General features: G+C 33.8%; 1 protein-coding gene across 1 annotated transcript; it reads left to right on the top strand.

Moving 5' to 3' along the window:
- Positions 1-11,995: 11,995 nt before the first annotated feature.
- On the top strand, positions 11,996-15,286 carry LOC125833203 (alpha-farnesene synthase-like). The gene is made up of 7 exons (XM_049512348.1): positions 11,996-12,157; positions 12,687-12,960; positions 13,047-13,404; positions 13,510-13,728; positions 13,812-13,959; positions 14,664-14,915; positions 14,996-15,286. Exons 1-7 carry the CDS (start codon positions 11,996-11,998, stop codon positions 15,284-15,286), a joined length of 1,704 nt encoding a protein of 567 aa, XP_049368305.1.
- The last annotated feature ends 1,929 nt before the right edge of the window (positions 15,287-17,215 follow it).

Here is a 17,215-nt window from a genome sequence, read left to right as displayed (position 1 = left end):
TCACACTTCCTTTCCACAAGCCTATCACCTCCGCATCAAAACCAGATCTAACACTAAAATCACGCGATGACACCTAAACTCGCACCCAAGCAGGACCAACCACGAGTCATTACAATGAGAAAGAGAACATAGTGAAGTGATAAGAATTAGATCGGACCAAGGATGTACGATAGAGAATCAAGTGATAAAGACCTTTCCTAAAAGTCACCATAGCCTCTTGAAGATAAGTACAGACGTCTCCGTACCGATCCTCGAGACGCTACTTGGACTTGGCTTGTACACGTGAGACCTATGAACCTGGGGCTCTTATACCATTTTGTCACACCCCAAATTCGGATTTGATGGCACGTGTCCATTTCCCACCGGACACGTCAGCCTAACCCAACCACAACGATAGAGAAGTAGAAATACGAAAATAAAAGATAATAAATAAGAGGAAGACTTTAATTAAGACTCAACACTACCCAGAATTTGGTTGTCACATGTACAAACCTCTAAATACAGAATTTGAATAAAAATATACAAGTCTCAGAGTATAGTTCTCGAATAGAACAGAAATGAAAGTAAGGATAACTCAAGGGCACGTCTGGATTGAACCGCTACCTCTCGAGTATGTCCCAAAGCTCAATTTGCTAAAGAAAATACTATGCCGAATCTGAGAGAGAGCTGTCAACCTACACAATTGTGTAGAAGCAAAGGTGAGTACCGAAAACCACAGGTACTCGCAAGTAACTCTAAACTAAGCAAAACTAGCAGCTACAAACAACTCCTTTCAATCCCAACCGAACCACCGAAACTTCAATCTAGCAGCAAACCAACCAACCTATACTAAACAGATCATATTCAACAGCCAGAACCAACAGTATATCTTCATCAACCTCAGATTAACAAATAAGAGCAAGTAGATCAAATTCCACATAAGAAGGGTAAACCGATACAACCCACACATCACAGACAAAGATAAGGCAAATGCGATGCAAAATGCAATAATGATGTCATGTGGTCGTGATGCATGTCTGTCCTACGATACACATCTGTTGACGTAATCAGTCCGCACTGAATATTCAAATCAGAACCCATGGGGGCCACACATGGACCATGTATCACCGCCGAAACCATATCCCATCGGCATCCAAATCGCTAGCCGGAGCTAGTCCATCTCATATGTCTCTAGCCGAAGCTAGTCTCAACTGTGTCTCATATCCATCCATCCTCATATCAGTGTATCAGAACTCATGCAACAGATAGTTCACATATGGGATGAATAATGAATATGCACATGTCATCAATCACAATCATATCACGATCACATCATAGTATTACACATTATCTGTCTCAATCACAACCATATCACGACCACATCATAGTATTACACATCACATGTCTCAATCACAACCATATCACGGCCACATCATAGTATTACACATCACATGTCTCAATCACAACCATATCACGGCCACATCATAGTATTACACATCATCTGTCTCAACATCAATGTCTGTATCAATCATAACCTACTCATGCTCTTCTATTCCCTCAATATCGGTTATCACATGACTTATTCAACAAATTCAAGTCACATATAACACATTTAGCTCGTTTTATTCCCTATCTTTCATTTATAACAATTTCAATCAACAAATAAAACTCATCCTCAATCCCCATTACTCCCCAACACAATTAGGAAAGTAGTTATGCGTAGTCTAAGAGTTTTACAAAGTTTGGAAGTCACTTGCCTTAAAACGAACTCCAAAAGTTACTTGACTTGAACCTTTCCTTTCCGAGTATAATCCGGATCACGATAATCTATTCAAACAATTAATCACAATCACAATTCGAGTCCAATGACACCAAAATCAAGAAATTTAGGGAAAAGGGGCAAAACGGTCCAAAAGTCTCATATCGGAAAACGATATCCAAATCTGGAAATTTTTTATGTAAAATGATTCTTAAAGTATTTGGAAGCTAATGGTGAAAACCAATTTGAAAACGGAGTTGAAATCAGTTCATAAACTCAATTTGAAGGAAAATCCACGTTCTTGAAGAAGCCTAAATATTCAGATTTGAAATTCCAACTCGAAAATGAAATATCTCTTGAAAAACATCTTACCCATGCTTATATAAGTTCAAATATGAAATTTCAACAAAAAAGGAGTCCAAATCGATAAAACCCCAATTTTTCCCAAGAGATTTACGGATAGGAAAAAAAACCAGATAAAGAAATTATGAGAAAATGTCGAATTGAAGATTGAATACTAACCCTCATATTAATTCAAGAAAAAACCCGTAAGAATCACTCCATTCCGATCTCTAGAACTCCCGATATGCTCAAAATACCAAATGAACACAGTCTGAGATTTTTATAACAGTACATGACTGTTATGCACCAGAAAAATAGTAGTTAATCTTTCACTAAAAAGGCCGTAATTTCCTCATACGATAGTGAAATGACCCGATTCTTTTTTTTAAAAGTCTTAAATAATGATACGGACCTGCTCGTTCAATCGAAGCTCAATTTCATGCTCATTTCCCAGTCAAATATCATTTATACTCGGTAAACAATTATTTCTTATTTGTGATAAAAGTCCAATCTCGGGTTAGCGAAAATGCACCAAAATTTGCACATAAGTACTATAATTCATGCTCAAAATTTCAAAACCTTCGGAATAATTTTTCGACCTTTAAAACTAATAATGAACCCTTTAGTTGCCACAATTTGCTGAAATAGTGTCAAAGCATCCAAGAAGCTTAAAAGCTCACCCAAAACTCATTTGGCACTTCCCGAACACAAACCTAATATGCTACTAGCTTTAAAATGACATTTCGGACTCAATAAAATCGTCGGAATTTGAATTCGAGGTCTCCTTGACCCGGTATCCGATAAGGCGTCAAGAAACTAACTATAGGCTCAAAAACTCGAAGCGCACTCGGGGCCTCTAAAAATTCAACCAAGACTCATTCTAGACTTAGAATCACCCCCTGAATCAAACGGTGCCCTCGGAATTCCATTTCGAGCACCGGAACCTCGTTTGTTGACCAAAGTCAACTCTTGATGTTAGGACCTCAAATCTTCGTTTTAACTCCAAATTCGACTCCGTAAATTCTCATAGACCCTTTTCGACGTTCTAAAACTGCTGGAATCGACGGAAATTCGATTCGAGTCTCAAAACTCCAAATGACTCGAAATAACACTTTTAACCAAACTTTAACTCTTAAAAACTCAACTTTTCATCAATTTTCCTTCAAACCAACTTCGAAAATACAACAATTAGGACTCGGGGCAACTATCTGGAGGGGTAAAACGGTCATTTTATGAAAATTTCCAAAAATGACCTTTAGGGTCATTACATTATCTAAAATAAACTCATATTAATAGATATTTACTTTTAAGGCTTCAAACTTTAATACTACTTTATAAGATCATACAATAAGCTAGTTTTAATAATAACATAGTTACGTATAATATATTAATATCTAAATCTATAAAAATAGAAATTACTAACATAAACATCAAGTTTAAAATGAAAAAGTGATTCTTAAAACTTGTGTTAAAAATACTTTTTCATCCCATTTTCATCGTCACATTAGCATTCATCACACTAATTAAGAAAATAATAAATTAATTTATTAAATTACTCCTATTTAATAAAAATATATTGATGTTTCCTCTTAAATATTGTGCACACTTTAAAAGGGATAATTAAAAATAATTATCAGTTTTAATCTTAAATTTCTAAAGTAATAGTAATAGTTTTGTTTTGAATTAAAGTGACTAATTATTTGACATTGAAAATGTAAGCTATAGAATTTTTCTATAAATTATTTCATTAAAAATAAAATGAAATTGTGGACACATAGAGTACATCAGCTTCGAACGTTTTGGTCAAATCAAGTATAATATTTTGGATATATAACATCGTCCATCAGCATTTTTTGCTTATGCGGCGGCAATGGCTGTTGGCATTAGGCATAAATGATGTTTGAAATCCAAAATAAATCACATTTATTTATATTTTTATTAGTCATTTATTATAAATATAAATAAAATTTATAATTTATATCATAACTTTTTAAATCATTTAGATCTCATATAACGATTATTTTCACTAATATAAAATTTATTTTTATTTCAAATCAATTCTTACTTTACAATTTATATTCATCAAATTCATTGTTTTTTTTTTTTATCAAATTTATTACTACTTCATTTAAATCAATAATTAATAAAAAATAATTTTCCATCATTATATTGATTGGACAAGACAAACCATGTGACATTAATTGAAAAAAACAAGTTTCTTTACTAACAACTCGAACATTACAACTTATGTTCATTTTTTTCTTATTGAATTAAAGTTTGATCAATAAATGTTATATTTTTTTTAGAATAGCTTTGTGATAGTATATTATGCGGTTTAATTTTATAAACTTTTGCTTATTTTTGGTAAGATTGTTTAAAGAATTGAGATAATTTTAATAATTTTACAAGTTTTGAAGTTTTTATGTTTATGAGAAAACATACAGTATAAAAACTCCAAATTGCATGCATATCCAAACAAACTTCAACTTCATATCAGGATTTCATGTCATGATTTCATATTATATGTTCAAACAGACTCTAAAAAAAATAAAAAAAAATTGGCCAATTAAACATGAAAAAATTAAAAAAACATTTTCCTCGCTCTTAACTAAACACAGTCTATGCGTTATCTTAATTTCTTTGACCACAATTTGTACTTTATAGTTCAAAATAACACCATTTATTTGAGTTTTTAGTCATTTATAATAATAAAAATAATAATACCAGTAGCCGTCAGTATCTTCCACATTGGTGCCCGTCATTGTAACAAACAAAATAGAACCTCAGGCCAATTAGTTCCACAACAATAGTAATAGTTATGTCATTTGAAAAATCAACTCAACTTACGTGATCATTTCATCGATGCTAAATTTTTGCATATTTTTTCGGCTTATAGATATGTGTTTTTTCCTTTACTAGAGTTTTTTTCACGAATTTTTTTTTAATAAGATTTTAACGAGACACATCATATCTATTTCTATGGACATCCAAGAGGGGAGTGTTGTGAAATAACAGAATTAAGGTGAATGTCCATAACTCATAAGAAGTTACTCCTTCTACTCTTCTACATGATGTATAGTTAACTCTCACGTCCATTAATCTCCATTAACCTCCGCTCTTAATCTTCATGGTTAATGTCATGTTATGACAATCTTTTGTGTACACTATAAATAAAGTATTAAAACATATATATATATATATATATATATATATATATATATATATTGTGTACACTTGAAGACAGTTAATACTTAAAAGAATAAAAAAAGTTCTATCTCTTATCATTCTTTATCTTTTTACATTTCTTGTTTGCTGCCATTTTATAACATCAATGACTATTTTACCAATTGAATTTTCAAAAATGTCCTTTTTGCTTAATCTTCTCTAATTACTTACTTGCAAGTTGCAACTATTGTTTAAGAATAGTACACACAATATCGAAAATGGATAATGCAGTATGAGTTGTTCCATTGGAATATCCTAATAAAATTAGTAAAAAAGAACACTTAATTTATGGAGTAATTAGTTGCAATTTTCCATTCTTTGGTGTAGGTAAGAGTATTAAACAATTTCGTCAATGGACACATGCGTTATTCAATACTAAAATTAGTTAAAAAAACAAGCAAATTGATTATAATTTCCAATTTTTTGGGGATACAACAAACATGGATGACTGGAATACTAGTCATTAGTCATCATCTTAGCTTGGAGATTCTTTTATTTTGCAAGTATAATTTTTCTCATATCAGCGGCTCTTTGAACGCTGCAAGAGCTGGCATAGTTTAATACAACATTTTATTTTAACCGTGAACTCCCATCTTTTTGCTTTCATAGTGATTCGAATCCAAAAATTAAGATTGTAGGTAAAAAAAAGTTTAATTTGTGAATATTGTTGTGATGTTTTAAAACACTAGTATTTGTTGGGTTTAGGATCTTTTTTCCCTTCCTATGTGGATAAATAAAAGTCTTATTAGGACTAGCCCACTTTAGCCCATAACCCAAAATATTATGTGGCATATATAAGGCTTATTTGGTCTTATTTTCAGAAACACAAGAGAGAAAAATCAAGAGAGTTTCGTTTTAGAGATTGAGAGAAAAAGAGAAAAAATCCCGTTTTCGCTTCTGGAAATTTTCTGCTCAGGCAGTCCGCTTCAGACAGAGTTTGCCGCTTCGTTAACCGTTGGATCGTGCTCAAATTTGAACTGGGAGTTCTCAGCATCTGGTTCTTGCAATTCAATGGTGGAGATCGGATTTGGAGGTCTGTAGCTTCTGATTTTGGGGCGTGAACAGTAGCGCATTTTTGGGTGAAATCTCTTCTTTAATTCTCTAGTTTTGGTGCAATCTTGATTTGTTGTTGCTCGTTGTTTGGCACTTGTTTTGTGGCCAATTTTGGAGAACAATTTTGTAACTCTTGGTGTTTATAGTGAAGCTTTTGGTCATGTGGTTTTTTACTCTTCACATCGAAGGGTTTTCCACGTAAATCGTTGTGTCTTGTGTGATTGGGTTATTCTTATCTTGCTTCTTTAGTTTGATTGATATACTTGCTGTCCATTCTTCATATTGCTTGATTTGGTTTGTCTTCTCTTGGTTCAAATTGAAAGGGAAAGTTTAGATTTGGGTATTATTCCGCTGCTATCTTGTCTGACATTCTTGTTAGTGTCTTGTCTTTCCCAACAAAGTGGTATCAGAGCCTTGGTTGTTGTTCATTATTGATTTGGATTATGGAGGCAAATATGAGCAAGATGGTTTGTTTGAATGGTAGTAACTATCATATTTGGAGAGGCAAGGTGAAAGATCTTCTATTTGTCAAGAAAATGCATTTACCTGTGTTTACCTCTAATAAACCCCAATCCATGACGGATGAGGAATGGGAATTTGAGCACTTGCAGGTTTGTGGCTATATTAGACAATGGGTTGAAGATAATGTTCGAAATCACATTGTGAATGAGACACATGCCAGAAGTTTGTGGGACAAGCTCGAGACGCTATATGCTTCGAAGACTGGCAACAATAAGTTGTTTCTATTGAAACAATTGATGAATATCAGGTATAAAGAGGGCACTCATATTTTTGATCATATTAATGATTTTCAGGGTGTTCTTGACCAGCTATCTGGAATGAATGTAAAATTCGATGAAGAAATACAGGGACTATGGCTTCTTAATACTCTGCTAGACTCTTTTGAAACTCTTCGAGTTTCTTTGACTAATTCTGCTCCCAGTGGTGTTGTGACCATGGAATATGTTAAGAGTGGTGTCTTGAATGAAGAGATGAGAAGAAGATCTCAAGGCTCAACTTCTTCTACTTCACACTCTGATGTTTTGATTACTGAAGATAGGGGGAGAAACAAGTTCAGAGGTCAGAGTGACAGAGATAAAAGTAGAGGTAAGTCAAAGTCTAAATACAAGAATGTTACATGTGACTATTGCCACAAGAATGGGCATATCAAGAAATTTTGTTTTAAGTACAAGAGAGATATGAGACAACAAAAGAAAGAAGGTGACAATGAAAATCGTGTTGTTGTTGTTACTAATGATGATCTTCTTGTTTCTTGTGATGAAAATGCCGTCAATCTTGTTCGTGATGAGTCTAGCTGGTTTGTGGATTCTGGTGCTACTTCTCATGTCACACCCAAGAAGGAATTATTTTCTTCTTATACTCCAGGTAATTTTGGGATGTTGAAAATGGGTAATAATCATGAGGTTGCAGTTCTTGGTATTGGGACAGTTTGTTTGGAAAGTAACAATGGTTCCAAACTAGTTCTCAATAATGTCAAACATGCTCCAGATGTTCGCTTGATTTTGATTTCTGTGGGATACCTTGATGATGAGGGTTATGTTAATACCCTTGGTGCTGGCCAGTGGAAGCTTACTAAAGGTTCGATGATTGTAGCCCGTGGTGATAAGTTGTCTAACTTGTATGTTTTTCAGGGCTCCACTTTTAGAGGCTCAATAAATTTGGTGGAGAATGATACTTCATCATTGTTATGGCATAGAAGACTGAGTCATATGAGCGAGAAGGGGATGAACAATTTGGCTAAGAAGAATTTGCTTTCTGGAGTAAAACAAGCAAAGTTGAACAAGTGTGTTCATTGCTTAGCAAGTAAACAAAAGAGAGTTTCTTTTCAGAGTCATCCGTCTTCAAGAAAGCTTGATTTGCTGGAGTTGGTACATTCTGATTTGTGTGGTCCTTTTAAGGTAAGGTCTCATGGTGGTGCACTTTATTTTGTGACTTTTATTGATGATTATTCACGCAAACTCTGGGTATTCTCTTTGAAGTTCAAGGATCAGGTACTTGATGTGTTCAAGAGTTTTTAGGCCTTGGTTGAGAGACAAACATGAAAGAAATTGAAATGCATTCGTTCTGATAATGGTGGTGAGTATATTGGCCCATTTGATAGATATTGCAGAGAGCAGGGTATTCGACATCAGAAAACTCCTCCAAAGACTCCTCAACTAAATGGTTTGGCGGAGAGGATAAATAGAACTCTTGTTGAGAGAGTTAGATGTATGCTTTCAGATGCTAAGCTGCCAGATTCCTTTTGGGCAGAAACACTTAATACTGCTGCATATGTTATCAATTTATCTCTTACTGTTGCTTTGAATGGTGATGTCCCTGACAGAGTTTGGTCTGGTAAGAATGTTTCTTATGATAATCTTAAAGTTTTTTGGGTGTAAAGCCTTTGTGCATGTTCCTAAGGATGAAAAGTCAAAGTTAGATGTTAAAACTAGGCAATGTATCTTTGTTGGTTATGGTCAAGATGAATTTGGCTATCGTTTCTTTGATCCAGTTGAGAAGAAACTTGTTAGAAGCCGTGATGTTGTGTTCTTTGAAGACCAAACAATTGAAGATCTTGACAAAGTTGATTCTCAGAGTAGTGACAACCTAGTTGATGTTGATCCAGTGCCTTTGACTATTCCACCAGGTGAAAATCTCCATGAAAATCAAGTTGATATTGAAGATGGTGATCATATTCAGAATGACCAGTATGCCGCTGATGCTCCAGTGCAAGACGATGTGGTTGGTCTGCAACCAACTATTATTGATGCTCCAGAGAGTTCTCTCAGAAGATCTACTAGAGAGAAAATACCTTCATCTCGTTATTCTTCCAATGAGTATGTACTCTTGACTGATGGGGGAGAACTAGAGAATCTTGATGATGCCATGGAAAGTGAAGAAAAAGAAAAATGGTTTGATGCTATGGAGGATGAAATGAAGTCTGTACATGATAATCATACATTTGATTTGGTTATGTTACCTAAAGATCGAAAAGCTTTGAAAAACAGGTGGGTTTTTCGGGTGAAACATGAAGATGGTAACCCAGTTCCACGGTACAAGGCTAGATTAGTTGTGAAGGGTTTTAGCCAGAAAAAAGGGATTGATTTTGATGAGATATTCTCTCCAGTGGTGAAGATGTCATCCATCCGTGTGGTTCTAGGCTTGGTTGCAAGTCTGGACTTAGAGGTTGAACAAATGGATATTAAAACTGTTTTTCTCCATGGTGACTTGGATGAAGAAATTTATATGGAGCAGCCGGAAGGCTTTGAAGTCAAGGGAAAAGAGAAGTATGTTTGCAAATTGAAGAAGAGCTTGTATGGTTTAAAACAAGCTCCCAGACAATGGTACAGGAAGTTTGGTTCTTTTATGAGTCAGCAGGGCTTCAAGAAGACTTCTTCAGACCATTGTGTTTTTGTGCAAAAATTCTCTGATGGTGACTTTATTATCGTTTTGCTTTATGTTGATGACATGCTTGTTGTTGGTCATAATGCTTGCAGGATTAAAGGGTTGAAGCAAGAGTTGAATAAGTTTTTTGCTATGAAAGACTTGGGACCAGCAAGGCAGATTCTTGGCATGCAGATTGTCCGCGATAGAGATGCCAAGAAGTTGTGGTTGTCACAAGAGAAGTATATTCAGAAAGTACTTCGTAGATTTAACATGGACAAACCTAAGGTTGTCAATACACCTTTAGCTATGCACTTCAAATTGAGTACTAGACATTGTCCTTCCAGTGATGGTGAGAAGGAAGATTTGAAGAAAGTTCTTTATGCTTCAGCTGTTGGTAGTTTGATGTATGTGATGGTGTGTACAAGACCAGATATTGCTCATGTTGTTAGTATTGTTAGCCGTTTTCTTTCTAATCCGGGAAGAGAGCATTGGAATGCTGTTAAATGGATTATGAAATATCTTTGTGGCACTTCTAGTTTGAGTTTGTGTTTTGGTAGTCTATTCTTTGTGGTTACACTGATTCAGACATGGCTGGTGATGTTGATACTCGTAAGTCTACTTCAGGCTACTTGATTACTTTTGCAGGGGGGGCTGTGTCTTGGCAATCTAGGTTGCAAAAATGTGTTGCTTTATCTACTACAGAGGCTGAGCTTATTGCTGCTGTTGAAGCTTGCAAAGAGTTGATCTGGATGAAGAGATTTTTGGGGGAACTTGGTTGTGCTCAAGAGAGGTATGTGCTTTATTGCGACAGTCAAAGTGCTATTCATCTTGGCAAGAATTCTACATTTCATGGTCGGTCTAAACACATTGATGTGAGGTATCATTGGATTCGAGATGTGTTGGATTCTAAGTTGCTTGAACTTGAAAAGATCCATACCAATGATAATGGTTCCGACATGATGACTAAAGCTTTGCCAAGAGGAAAGTTTGAGGATTGTTGCATGATCGCCGGGATGACGGTCTCCTCCACATAGTTGTGAGGGGGAGAATTGTTGGGTTTAGGATCTTTTTTCCCTTCCTATGTGGATAAATAAAAGTCTTATTAGGACTAGCCCACTTTAGCCCATAACCCAAAATATTATGTGGCATATATAAGGCTTATTTGGTCTTATTTTCAGAAACACAAGAGAGAAAAATCAAGAGAGTTTCGTTTTAGAGATTGAGAGAAAAAGAGAAAAAATCCCGTTTTCGCTTCTGGAAATTTTCTGCTCAGGCAGTCCGCTTCAGACAGAGTTTGCCGCTTCGTTAACCGTTGGATCGTGCTCAAATTTGAACTGGGAGTTCTCAGCATCTGGTTCTTGCAATTCAATGGTGGAGATCGGATTTGGAGGTCTGTAGCTTCTGATTTTGGGGCGTGAACAGTAGCGCATTTTTGGGTGAAATCTCTTCTTTAATTCTCTAGTTTTGGTGCAATCTTGATTTGTTGTTGCTCGTTGTTTGGCACTTGTTTTGTGGCCAATTTTGGAGAACAATTTTGTAACTCTTGGTGTTTATAGTGGAGCTTTTGGTCCTGTGGTTTTTTACTCTTCACATCGAAGGGTTTTCCACGTAAATCGTTGTGTCTTGTGTGATTGGGTTATTCTTATCTTGTTGCTTTAGTTTGATTGATATACTTGCTGTCCATTCTTCATATTGCTTGATTTGGTTTGTCTTCTCTTGGTTCAAATTGAAAGGGAAAGTTTAGATTTGGGTATTATTCCGCTGCTATCTTGTCTGACATTCTTGTTAGTGTCTTGTCTTTCCCAACAGTATTATACTTGAACTGATTGTTTAGATGGTCATACACTAATAAAAACTCTCTAGTGAAAAATATTCGGTGATTATTATCACCAATGTTTTGAAAAAACTGTTTTTCATCATGATTTTTTTTTTTTGCAGTGAGATGATTTGATCGAAAATGAGGGGAAATCATTTTCTTCAACACAAATTCTCATAATTTATGGTGAAAAAGAAATCGTTATTTCTAATAGTAATGACGTAACATTTGTTAAAGTTTGAACAAATGCTTTCTAATATATGAAGTTTCTTCTATATTGCTTTTAAAAGACCCTAATTTCTTTTTAGTCTTTTTTAATGTACCCCCAAAGAAAATACTAATTAAATGACATTGGCTCATTATTTATTGACCTTCTCCTTTAAATGGTTGTTATATATATGTACACTTGATGTACCTTCCAATGTACTCAAACCATGGCTTGCAGATACATATTATCAGTTATTCCAACCATGCAAACACAAAAACTTCATACTCTTAGTATTAAAAATCAAATTCAGCCTGAAACCAAGGTTTCTTCATATAAACCAAACATTTGGAAATATGATCATCTACTTTCTCTTACAACTCAATATTCTGTAAGTATTTTCAAGTTCAATCGTTTATCAAAATCTAAATGTCTAAGGATCTTCTCGGTATCAATATTTTCATGTCTGGTTGGTTAAAATTTTATATTTTTTAGAGAAACAGTTCCTTAAAATGACGAAATTAAATAATAACTTTTCTAGTGAAAGTAGAAAACATAAGTTTTACAAGTGGACTAGAAGGAGTTACACGGATGATAAACGTTCCTAATTTCCAATCTTAAAGATGTATGTGGATTTGAGTCAGCAATGAAGCAAAAAAAGATGGGAGCTCCTAAGGTGGGTCGAGGGGTAAGAAGAAAAAAAAGTTTCATAAGTGATATTTTTTATTAATTATATCTCATTTCCACCCTCCAATACACATCATCATCCTCGTAGCCCCCATCCCACACCAGTCTACCATCACATCTCATAATATTTGTCTAGCTGCTTCTAAAATTAATATTTTTTACTTATATATCGAACACGGAAAATTAAATTAAATAACTGTCAATTTTACTAGTAATAATAATTGGTGGTGCAGAAAAAGAAGTACCAAATTGAAGCTGAGAAGCTAAAAGAGGAAGTAATGAGTTGCACGTTTTCAAAGAGTGATACTCCAGTAGCCCTGCTGGAACTTGTAGATGAAATTGACAAATTTGGCCTCACGAATTACTTCGACGTTCAAACAAAAGCAGCTTTGGAAAAAACAATTATGTGCATGAAAAGTAGTAGTAGCACAAAGGAGAATAAGGACTTATATGCCACTGCATTATGCTTCAGACTCCTAAGGCAACATGGCTACTATGCTTCACAAGGTAATATAAACGTACGTCATATAAATTAAGATAGAGAAAAAGTACATAGTATATTATAACGAATAAATGACATTTTTGTACTACAGATATGTTAAAGGAGTTGTTTGATAGCAAAGGAACAAAGAAAATGTCAGATATAAAAACATTATTGGAGCTTTTGGAAGGGTCATATTTGAGCATGGATGGTGAAAATTTACTAAATGACATAAGATTGTTCACAACTAATAACCTCATGAATACTAGTTTTACTACTAATAATAAGGAAAATTTGAGCAATTATTTTCCATTGGCATGGAGAGTGAGATGGTATGATGTTAGAAGACACATAACAATGTTTGCTCAACAAGGCAACAATAACACAAATCAAGTATTGCTCAACTTGGCTAAACTTAACTTCAATATAATTCAAGCCACACACCTAAAAGATCTCAAAGATGTTATAAGGTACGCGGTTTTTTTTTTTTGTGTGTGTGTATTCCTCACCTCAACTATTTCATCGAATATCAAAGCAGATGAAAATCGATTATATTCTCGTCTTTTTATTACCAGATGGTGGAGGGATTTGGACATAGTTGAAGATTTGTTCTTTACAAGGGACAGGATAGTAGAATGCTTTTATTTTGCTGGAGGAATTGGCTCTAAGCCTGAAGATGGAAGCATTAGAAAATGGGTTACCAAAGTGTTTCAATTGGTATTAATAATAGATGATGTTTTTGATATTTATGGTTCATTAGCCGATGCACAACAATTTACTCATGCCATAAACAAGTAAGTACGTTGTTAATAATAAATGAGTTTTTATTATAGTTTAAATGCATAAAATTAATATGAGATTTTTCATATTTAATTAGGTGGGATCCAAATGAAGTAAAATGTCTACCAGAGTGTATACAAATTTGTTTCAGAGCATTGTATGATACAGTGGAAGAGATATCTGCTGAAATTGATGACCAACAAAAAGGATGTTGCCCTTCAGCATTTGCTCGTCTGAAACAAGGCGTAAGTACATACTAAAGTAGTCTTAATATATACTCCCTCCGTTTACTTTACTTGTCATATTTCGCTTCTTAAAAGTCAAACTACATGAATATTGATCAACACTTTAAAATGTATCCTTTTCATCATATTAATATAAGAAGATTTGCAACTTATAGTATTTTTGAATAGTTTTCGAATACCTAAATTTTAATTTTAAAACATTCAATTTAGCTTCGAAAAATCAATCAAATTGACTCTCTAGAAGCGAACATGACTAGTAAAAATGAACAAAGGGAGTACAATTAGCCCGACTCATTCAAATTCGAATTTTAAGATTGGTTTGACAGCAATAAGATTTGAAGTAAGTTATTTATACCTATTAAGTAGATTTTTTAATATAAATACACTTTCTTAAGCTAAAGTTACTGAGTTTTACCGAATCAGTAACTTTAACTATAGGTCCTCTCTGACCAGGAATTTCTTCATTATATTAACGAAATCCTTTTCTTTTTCTTTTCTAAATACTAATGGAAGCCGAAAATATAAACATTATTTATTAGATTCATATTATTCAAATAAAATCCGTCGTCCAAATTATCTAATCACGTACTCGTGTTTTTCTTTTGTCTTATGTGTCTACCATGTGCTTATTAATTAACTTTATATTACATCTTTTACATGATTTTTTTAACCAAAGTTTGCTAATCTATGTTTCAATAATTCAGTGGCTCAACTTTTGTAAAGCCATGCTGGTGGAAGCAAAGTGGTACAATGAAGGCCATATACCAACACTTGAAGAGTATCTTAACAATGGGTGGATTTCATCCACTGTTCCATTACTTTCTGATTATGTGATTTATGGTTTCACAAATAATAAAATCACAAATGAATCACTTGATTCAAGCAAAAATTTCCAAGAAATTATTTACCACACTTCAGTTATATTTCGACTTTGCAATGACCAAGGTACCTCAACGGTAAGTCCTAGTTCAAACTTAATTTTACCTCATTCTATTTTCATTGTCCCTTATAGTTTTTTTTGTCATAATATACGTAGGTGGAGCTAGAGAGAGGTGATGTTGCTTCATCAATTATATGTTACATGCAACAAGAAAATGTCTCAGAGGATGTAGCTCGAGAGCATATCGAAAGCTTAATTTTGGATTCGTGGAAGAAGATCAATTATCATTTTAATACACTTTCTATGTCCCATCGAGAAATTGCTAAGCATGTAATAAATATAGCGCGAATGGGACATGTTATGTATCAATTTGGAGATGGATTTGGGGTTCAAGATGGCAAAACTCGAGACCATATCCTAAGCAACTTGATGGAGCCTATTACATAATCATTTTCTAGCCTTCTAGAAATATGTTATATGTATGAACAAGAAAGATATGATGTTTTATATTCTGCATGAGCCCTTTCGATTGTATGCCATAATAAAATCTTTCTAATAAATATCTTGTTGATGATTTGATTTTAACCTATTATTTACAATCTTTGTGTGTACTTAATTTTCGCCTAAACCTAACTCATTTGAAGTTAAGAAAAATGAATCATCGGGCTTGAATGAACTCGTTAATTATCAATATGTTAGCTTCCTATATTGTACACGTGTCATCATACATTTCTGCAAGAAGCTAGTTATTTCCACAACTTAAACTAGAGGCAATGATCATATGACAATGGTAAGTCTCTTTTTTTTTTTTAATTCATAGAATTAGTACAAAGGGTGATTATTTCAAGTATGAAAACTTGTGTCAAATTTTGTCTGAATATGAAGTGCGACACATTGCTCTCAATAGAGCATATTCTTGAAATGTTCCACAAGAAGAGCATATACCCGAATAAACTATTCATTATGAGTTATGACCAAACAAAAGACAAAAAAAAATCAAATGGAATACATAAATGCCTATTTTCTTCACTTACTTTATCTCTATTGAGCTGCTGCAGCGCAGAAGAAGCTCTACTCCATGTTTCAGAAGGTAACACTCCAATATCCACTTTCTTCAATATTTATGTCAATCATTATTGTATAGTTTAATGTGAGGTAAGAATTTAAGTACTACTAATACTTTTATCGGTTTACTGATGATTAAATCGTGTCATAGAAAGTTATTTATATTTACGTGATAAATGACCTGATCGTATAAATATGTTTATATCGAGAGTTCATATATATAAATGTAAAGCCAAATATAGGTCCTTGAATTGGTAAAAGTGGTAACTAATTACAGATCTAGAATATAATAAGCTATAATGTTAGCTAGCAGGGAATATTAGGACACTAAAATATCGATTGTTTTAGTATTGTGTTATAACAACACATCTAGAAAAGAGAAATGTTCTTTGACCTTCCAGAAGCCTATTGTTATTCTTCCCCTTTCTTTTCATTCAACAACAAACGCCACAAGTCTCCCCCTGTCAAATCATAAAAAGAACTTGGGCCATCTCAGTCCCTCGTGGGCCTTGCCATAAGCAAAATGTAGACATTATATATCCAACAATTCTCCTCCCAATATATGCCTCATGCAACATGTTGTTCTTGACAATCGAAATCATGACTTTTGATTTGATACCGCTTATTAGGATTACGCTTATCATCATGCTAAAGTGAAATATATTCTCTAAATATAAAGACTTTTTATTATTAACGCTTGCTAATTTAAACATAAAATATGTAGCTAAACACTTAAGGGTATAACCTACTAGTTAATGAAACCAACAATGCAAACCTTAAATACTTAAGTATCAGTTAATTAACTGAATGATATTAAACAGAGCATGGCGAAGATCAACTAGGTAACAATTGTCACTTGGGCAGTGGCAGTGCCACATGTATTCAGTTGTGAATTGACATTTCTTTATCAAAAAATTACACACATATATTCTTTAACTTTGTTTTTTTAGATTTATTCTTTTATTTATTGATATTCTTTAGTGAAAATTCTGATTTAATCGCTTCGAAATAATGGCAAGGCTCAAGTTACCTAGTTAAGAGAGCAAGTTGTCATTGCAATTTGCCTTTTAGAATCTTGTCCTAATTTACAACTCTGCTCATATTATATGGTTTGACCTAGTAGAACTAAGACAAACAAAAGGTATAATTGATCATTTTCCCGTATCGCTATTTAAAATTCGACGTATATCGTGTGAATATTGAAGCAAATCTTTAGTCTTAGAAAATTAATGAAAAATTCTAAATTGGCTTGCTGTCATGTGAATGAAGCAAACGTGCAGACAGGAATTAAAATAAAATATATTAAAGCTT

This window comes from Solanum verrucosum, unplaced genomic scaffold (assembly GCF_900185275.1).
Source record: "Solanum verrucosum unplaced genomic scaffold, falcon-dt-bn FXZP01000100.1, whole genome shotgun sequence".
NCBI classification, from domain to species: Eukaryota; Viridiplantae; Streptophyta; class Magnoliopsida; order Solanales; family Solanaceae; genus Solanum; species Solanum verrucosum.
The sequence above is the reverse complement of the archived record's forward strand: the minus strand, read 5'-3'. Positions and strand labels throughout refer to the sequence as shown.

Coding starts and splice junctions, on each gene's coding strand:
- LOC125833203 (XM_049512348.1), top strand. CDS start 11,996: ATGGCTTGCAGATACATATTATCAGTTATTCCAACCATGCAAACACAA. Junction 12,158..12,686: donor CTCTTACAACTCAATATTCT/GTAAGTATTTTC, acceptor TTGGTGGTGCAG/AAAAAGAAGTACCAAATTGA. Junction 13,405..13,509: donor GATCTCAAAGATGTTATAAG/GTACGCGGTTTT, acceptor TTTTATTACCAG/ATGGTGGAGGGATTTGGACA.